The following is an 8081-nucleotide window of genomic DNA, read 5'->3' as shown; positions in this document are numbered from 1 at the left end:
TGATTCAAATACTTATATTAGAAAAGCATGAATTAGAATAATTTTAATATTCATTTCTGATAAGTGACATGCTACATATTTTTAGTACGTTCTCTTCTTTCGATCAAGTAATTTATGTGTATTAATTCGCTTCTCCATTTAACACTAAGTTAAAATCATGTGTTATATCTTAATGAAAATTTATAAAAGATGCCTAAGATAATTGTTACTTCAGAGTCACGCATGACAACGACAATGTTTATACTTTTATTTTTATTTTTTCACACCAATGACGTGTGAACCAATGGATATATAGGTGAGTTTGTGTTGAACCGTCACTATCAATTAATCAATGATTATAAAGCATTCATGTCGTTTCTTGTAATCAAATTTTGATTCTATTGACTATTGGCCAATGCGATGATATGGTGTAATTGAACGGATAATATTTTAATTAGCCTATGAAGTAGTGAATTAATACAAGTTTTGTCAACTTGATTGATAAGATGATAAGCTGCCAAATGAGAACACATATGCATAGGCCCATACCTCTCGATCACAACTGTATATACATATAGAGACAAGTCTGCAGGGCATTGAAAATGACTGAAATATATAGAAGATTATTTATAGTTCACAAACATGACAGCCATAAATATTTCTTTAATGTTTAATAATGTATTATTGGGCGGGAAGCAACAAAGGTAGGTGCGGTCTTTTTTCGTTTATTAATCCTTAAATTCAATCTATATTCTTCAGCAGAAAAGAAGACTAGATGTGTTTTTGATTGTTGAATTAGGGATTTTAATCAGTTCATTTTATTAATAAAATACTATTGTTAAAAAAGGGCACATGAACAGTTTTATCCATGAAAACATTTGCATAACATTTCAAGAGAATCTTAATTGGGTTGCGATTGTATATTTAAAATATATAACATCATATATATTTTCAAAATTTGGACCAAAATAATAGTTTTAAGAAAAATAACTGCTTATTAGCCACAACCACACATGCAGGTCATTATGGCCACCTAAGCTTTACATGTGACACATCATTGTATAAGGATGTATTTTCTTTTAAGAGAGAATCCTGGCGGTATTCGATCACATATTTGGTTTTGATTAAACTTTTGGAGACTGAATCATTTTCAACATGTGGATCGATCTAAATTTCATTTTTTTTCTTTGGTAAATATCATGAGGTGTCTTCACACCCGAAGAATGGAATTAATTCTGTTTAGAATTCGACTTGCCTCTAACCACAAAATGCTTCCAACGGAATTTCATTTTTTTCATTTGTGTAAATTCTCATTTTGAAAATATCAAACAACAAATGAATACAGGATATGCACTGATGAGTAAATGGTAATTCAAAATCCTAAAATGGTAAAAGCTTGATTTTTATTTATTTATTGATTAAAAGGTAATTACAAATCCTAAAATAAATTTCTAGTTTTGTAGCAAGTGAGGGGTCGTAACAGAAAGCCCGCGTCTTACTCATCAGTAATTAGATCTAAACAAAATTTTATGCCTATCATTCGTTCATTATGAGAAAATCTTAATTTATAATTTAATAATTATCTAATAACGTTGACCTCCCCTCCAGGCTTTTGAATCGGTCAATCTCCCAGTTAATCAGATAGCTGCCTTTTACCTCAAATACCCTTCATTACTATTCACTGGTTCAACTTTCCTAAGATTAACTTCAATTTTCAAGTAATTTGAAAGAATACAATGAACCCAAATAAATGTTAATAGTCTTGAGTATTACAATAATAGGAAAGCTAAGATTTTTTAATTATTTTTTTTCATTTAACAATAATTTGCGTCTATTTTTTACGAGGCCATATTCTAAACTACTTTTTTTTAATAAAAAAAAATACAAGCGATGATTTTAATAAGGGGAAGAGTTTTTCAATCACAATATGAATGTGTCATGGAGTTCGAACTTAAAATCAGTAGTCTACAAGTCAAAGTCCTTTTTTACGGGACTAAACTAAATTGACATATTCTTAATTACTTTAATATACAAAGGAGTTCGAATGCGAATATAAGCGGGTACATATGTGACCAACTGGTCCTACTACATCTGCAACGTACTTGTACTTAAACCCTAAACAACAACATGATTACCGATGCATATCTGACTCACATTGTAAAAATGATAAAATTTTGAGTTCAAATTGAGAAACAAACAGGTAGTTTGGCCAAAAAAACAAAGAGCTTATCTTATCATAGTACAAAATAGAAAATATACCAGAAAATAAAAAAAACCAAAAAGCCAGTATAGATACATACATAATCTTGCGTTCACCAGAAAGAAGATTCTGCATAATCCTAGCCAAAGGTGTGGGCCCCCAACCTTTTCTGTGGGTCCCATGCGGTGCAACATGAAATGTCAAAAACGGGACCCACTGATGGCAAGTGGCCTTGTCATCATTTTTAATGATCAAAAGACAAAGTTGCATGAACAGACTGAAACTGCTGCATGCTCCTGCGTCCCAAGTGTAATATAAGCTTCCCACGTGGATCCCCACCCTTGAAATCTGGGCATGGTGATCTCAAGGAAGATCCAACGGTAAATTAATCATGGGGCCCACCCGAGCAAAAGACGAAACACACTCCATGGTTGTGTTACTCAAGACTCGAGGGGCTTCAGTTTGCCGACATGTGTTGTTGGAGTTCTAAAATTTAGCACATTGGTATTTCCGAATTATAATTTTTAATTTGAATATTTTACAATTTTAAATTCACGTGGTTTCGGATATATAAAAAAAGGGTATTTATGTAATTACATAGTTTGAAGCAGTTGTAAACCAACTAGTCGAAAATCATGGAAAATATGTTGCCTAATTTTTTGTGATATGAAAATCCAACTGTAAATCTTTTTTGTTTTAAGAAACAGAGTCTTCAAAATGGTAATTAATTAACTGTAATGTTTTTGTTAATTAAAAATTAATTTTTATTTATTTGAACTCTCTCAAAGTATGTGCTTTAAAAGCATCATTTGTGTCAGTATGGTTTTCATGTTTCACGTACTAAGCTCTCATGTTTGAACAATAAAATTAATATAAATCAGCAACTTAAATAGCCTCTAAGGTTTTAAGTTTTATTGTTTCTGCTGCAGTTGGGCTGAATGAATTGGTGAGTATGTTTTTATTTTTCAGCACAAACTTTTTTGGTTTTTACAAATAATTTTATTTATGTATTTATGTTTTTGGGTTATGGAATTAAGAAATAACTTCCAGTAATTTTTTTTGGGATTATTTTCAAGTTGGTTTTTGAGTTGGAAAAGACTTCAACTTCTAAGAATTTTATGTATAAAAGTTCAACCTTGTCATTTTATTGTCAAGAATAATTTCTTTGGTTTCGGATGCAAAGTAAGCTTTTTCCAAAATTGGAAATGTATTTTGGGTTCGGATGTGAAGCTGTTCTTCCTTTTTTTGTGCTTGAAGATACACTTTGCTGTGCAATCTTTTCTTAAAAGTGAGTGGGTCTCTTTGTTTCTGTGAATAAATTTGGAAGCAAAAATTTTTAAGCATGTTATTTTTATGCAAATCATAAATATCCAGATTTGGAGGAATGTCCATTTCTGGCTCTGGTGGTGTGTTCTGGCAATCTTTACAGCTTTTCCTAGTTGTGATAAGACCAATTACTTTTTATTTTATTAAATTTCCTTTAATGGATGCAAGGGAAAAAGGAGTAAGAATCCTCTGACAGAAGATAAATAAACCTCAAAAATTTTCGTTCACTGAATCTTTGACCTAGTGCTGTTGGATTTCTCAACTTTTCTTCTCACATTTTAGGGCTTAGATTCTGTGTTTTTGGCATATCTGTGTTGTTGTTGCACTGGTAGATTGAGAACATTGATTTTCTCTTGGTTTATGATTGTTTTTCTTTGGGTTTTTGAATACCTCATCTTTTTGCAGTAAATAGATTGGTGATGGATTTTTCTGAGTATACAAACGCTGTTTACAGTAGAATCCAGAAACTAGAACCAGACAATGCTACAAAGATTATAGGCTATCTTCTTTTACAAGACTATGGTGAGCAGGAGATGGCTCGTTTGGCTATGGCTCCAGAGCACTTGATTCACCAAGTGATAGTCAAAGCCAAGACTGAACTTCAGCAGTTGGCTGCTAAGTCAGTGGCATCCCCAATCTCACCTTCTTTGAACCCAGTAACAGGGGCTTTCGCTCCTTATTTGCCCGTTTCGTCGAGGCCTTTCTCGTCTCCGGCAGCCATTCGAGTCCCAACTGCCTTTTGGGATGCGCAACTAGTTGCTAAACAAAGCCCAGATTTTATGCCATTGGGTTACCCTGACTCTATTGCAGAACTGCAAAACCAGGCTCAGTTTTTGAGTTTGGAGGATCAAATAGAACCACTCAATTCTGGGATTTCTGGATTCTCTAATGATTACTACCGGGACGCTGAAATAGACAACTTAAGTGTTAGAACTGGTAGACGATTTTCAAGCGTGACAGAGTTTCCAGTTAAGATTTGTCACTATTTCAATAAGGGATTTTGTAAGCATGGAAGTAGCTGTAGGTATTACCACGGACAAGTGATTCCTGAGAGCTTCTCTCAGATGTATGGCAATGATTGCATTAATGATGATCATGTTATCTCACCGGGGTCTCTTGAGAAGTTGGAGTGGGAAATCACTGAGCTGCTTAGATCAAGAAGAGGAATTCCTATTTCAATTGCTTCTCTGCCAATGATGTATTATGACAAATTTGGAAAATCTCTTCAGGCAGAAGGCTACCTCACTGAAAGCCAGAGACATGGCAAGGCTGGTTACAGCTTGACAAAGCTTCTTGCTCGACTGGGAAGCAGTATTCGGCTGATTGACAGGTGAAAATTTTGGCCTTTGTTTAGTGTTCATGGCTGATAGACTGATACTCTTTCATATACGGGTATATAACCAGTGCATTTTGTGATTTACAGGCCTCATGGGCAGCATGCAGTAATTTTGGCTGAAGACTCTCCGAAATACGCAGATCATCGGAACGAGAAAGGTGATCCTGGTCCTATTGTTAGCGGTTCGCGACAGATATATCTAACATTTCCAGCAGAGAGCACTTTCAGTGAAGATGATGTCTCAAACTACTTCAGGCAAGTCAAAAATTTTAACTATGTTTGAAAAGGTACATGTTTTTTTGCAATATAAATTTTCAGGCTTTAATAGTTTTCTCATTGTGTTGGTTTTCTTTGCAGTACCTTTGGCCCTGTTGAAGATGTCAGGATTCCCTGCCAACAGAAACGGATGTTTGGGTTTGTTACCTTTGTCCATGCCGATACTGTGAAAATGATTTTGGCAAAAGGAAATCCGCATTATGTTTGTGGGTCTCGTGTTCTTGTGAAACCTTACAGGGAAAAATCAAAGCTTGTTGACAGGTAACAATAGAATGATTCGAACATCCTGAGTCAAACTTGTCAAAGTTATAGATGGACGCTGTTCAATGTGAACTTACCATGCGATTTTGTATAGTTGCCAATACAGTTTTTGAATCTGTGCTTGTGAGGTAGCTTGTATCAGTGAAAAATACAGATTCCTTTTTGCTTCAGAGTACTTTGCTGCAGTTAAAATGCTGTTGGAAGGACTCCTTTCCTCATCCATATTAATGACTTCTTTCTCAATCTCACCTGTCTTTGCTTTATACAGAAAGCACCAAGAGAGAATGGATCCTGCGGCATATTTATCTCAACACCACGCAGACATGGAATCAGATTTTTATTCAAGTGAGTGGCACATAAAATTTCTTTGATTGGAGACTTCAAGCTCCTATGAGGATTCTTTACATCATTGGTTTTTTTTTTTGCCTTTGTTTCTTCGTTTATCAAATTCATCTCTTTTGGTGTGTCTATTGGTCATAGAGTTGTTATGTTGGCTTATGCATAAATTTTCAGTGTCAGTAGGCTGTGACAACTCTAGATTGTTAAGGAAGAAGCTTGTGGAAGAGCAAGAATATGCGATTGAACTTGAGAGGATGAGGCTGGCAGGGCTGCATTTTGCACGAAAGCCTGTGGCTAATCATCCCCATTCTAGTTACTTCATGGATGGGCACAAATTCTCAGAAGGTCCGTAGTTTCTATCCACTATTAACTTCTCCACATAGAGAGCAATTTTCTTTTCCATTAACTTCTCTTTTCTTGTTTAGTATGTTTCTTACTGTTGTACTTAATGCAGATAATTTCAACTTCCCGTCTGCGGAATGTTTCAATTATCTGTTTGATGTTCTAAACAGTGGGTCTACAAGTGATGATAAACACAAGCATACAGACACCAATTACACTGACCATGAAAGGTATAAGTTATATCTCCTCTTGCTGGAGGATCTCAAGTTCTTATTGTTTCTTTATTATATTTGCATTGCTTTTTCTGACAAGGGTCTCCCTTTCTTGCTTAGAACAGCCAAGGACTTAATCTCCCAGATAGCCCATTTGCAACTTCAGTAGCTAGTGGCATTTCAGCAGTCATATAGGTTCAGCAACACAAAGAAGATTATAGAGTTAGGTACCGTTCAAAGGCGACATATTTGGTTCGACACATAACAGCGCTCTCTTTCTTTCCTTTTCTTTGGCTTCATCCTTGTTTTGCCAAAGTTTCCTGCAAGTACATACTGCCTACAGAAGAAACATTAGATGACACTCCTCCCTATCACTCGGGATGACGGACGTAGAAAAGAAGAATTGGATACATAGAAGTATATGTAAGAAAGATTTACAGTTTCTTAATGTTAGTCACAGAAATAAGGCAAGGGATTTAGATCTTTATTAGAATCTGATGTAATGTTTTAGTCTTTTAGTTGAAGAAAGGATCTAGAATATTTCAAATGTGCCAGAGAGTTTTAAATATTTTGAAAATCTCTGTAACATTGAGCAAATATGAAATTACTTGAACTATAAGTTAAGTAGCAGATATACCAGTTTTCTAATCCCTTGTTTTTTTTTTCTTTCCATGAATTCGATGTGTTAGTTGGAAAGATGAAACTGCAGTATCTTTCCATATGACAATGCTTAGTTTAGAGGGAGCACTGTCTTTGAGGCTTCCAGAGCATGTAGCTCAGAATTTTCTTGTAATTTTTATTATTTTGCTAACGAATACGTATTAAAGGCATAAATTCATTTTCTATTAACTCGTCTTCTCACTAAAAGCCAAAGTGTTTTCATCACAAAATTATCCGTTTGAATCATTTAGAAATTATATAATGTACCTTTCTTAAAATTTTAGAAACCTAATCCGTTTTTGTTGAACTTGAGAAACACCCGAAAAACAAAAAGGCCTTTACATGTACACTTATGTCTACATCACTCATTACGTGACTCTGAAAGACCGTGACTTTGAAAGACCGAGATACAGAATTTTTCGTGTTCGTAAGTGTAGATCTCTTATGTTTATCATAGCCCACGTTCTGAATCAATTATCACATCCCCATTTAGTTTTCTAAACACTTTGAAGAAAATGTTAGTTTTTATAAATTTGTTATTTATTGAACTTGTGTAGATAGAATATATTTTAAGAACATTGTGACATCCAGATAGGAAGAAGGCTCTACGCCTACACTATCAGAAGTCTCAAAACATATATTATTTGTACAAGAAAGCTATACAGAAAGACAAACTGATCTCAATTACTAAGCTAATATAGTAGCTGTTGGTAAGTTGGAGCCATTAGCTTTAAGACTCTAAACACAACCTGCATGCAGTGTCCAAGTTTGTCTCATTCACTGTCTCTTTAACTTTCTGGAAATTGACACCACCAAATTCAGTTATTATATAAATAAGGGTAAATTACAGTAAACTCTCAATATAGGGTCATTTACGAGTCCATAACTGATTTTAGGGACATTTATGGATACCTACTAAGCGTTGCAGAAAATTTACAGATTGCCCTTTCCGTTAACGAGTCCGTCAGAAAATCCGTTATCTGCCTACGTGTCATTTGTGGGATCTATTTTTTAATTGACGTTTCCACGTAGACAAAAAATTAATAAAAAATTAATTTTTTAAATTATTGTAATAAATTAAACATATTAAATTAAAAATCCTACCCAGATTCTCTCTCCCGATTTCTTCCCCCTTCCTCCCAATTTCTTT

At 34.4% G+C, this 8081-nt stretch overlaps 1 protein-coding gene across 4 annotated transcripts; it reads left to right on the top strand.

The window, feature by feature from the left end:
- LOC18779537 (zinc finger CCCH domain-containing protein 18) lies at positions 3094 to 6919 on the top strand. 4 transcript variants are annotated; one of them, XM_020563011.1, is made up of 8 exons: positions 3094 to 3125; positions 3911 to 4835; positions 4929 to 5096; positions 5199 to 5378; positions 5647 to 5723; positions 5901 to 6062; positions 6172 to 6289; positions 6397 to 6919. In XM_020563011.1, exons 2-8 carry the CDS (start codon positions 3925 to 3927, stop codon positions 6464 to 6466), a joined length of 1686 nt encoding a protein of 561 aa, XP_020418600.1. In that variant the 5' UTR covers positions 3094 to 3125; positions 3911 to 3924; the 3' UTR covers positions 6467 to 6919. The 4 variants fall into 4 exon arrangements, with proteins under 4 accessions (XP_020418600.1, XP_007213859.1, XP_020418601.1 ...); XM_007213797.2 differs by having other exon boundaries at positions 5892 to 6062; XM_020563012.1 differs by having other exon boundaries at positions 5892 to 6062; positions 6392 to 6919.

The sequence above is a fragment of the Prunus persica genome, chromosome G4 (assembly GCF_000346465.2).
Source record: "Prunus persica cultivar Lovell chromosome G4, Prunus_persica_NCBIv2, whole genome shotgun sequence".
NCBI lineage: Eukaryota > Viridiplantae > Streptophyta > Magnoliopsida > Rosales > Rosaceae > Prunus > Prunus persica.
Note: the sequence above shows the minus strand (reverse complement) of the source record. Positions and strands in the feature narration are given on the sequence as shown.

Excerpts from the sequence above, each read along its gene's own strand:
- LOC18779537 (XM_007213797.2), top strand. The coding sequence starts at position 3,925 with ATGGATTTTTCTGAGTATACAAACGCTGTTTACAGTAGAATCCAGAAA. Across the intron at positions 4,836-4,928 it reads AGTATTCGGCTGATTGACAG|GCCTCATGGGCAGCATGCAG; the intron begins GTGAAAATTTTG and ends TGTGATTTACAG. Across the intron at positions 5,097-5,198 it reads GATGTCTCAAACTACTTCAG|TACCTTTGGCCCTGTTGAAG; the intron begins GCAAGTCAAAAA and ends TTTTCTTTGCAG.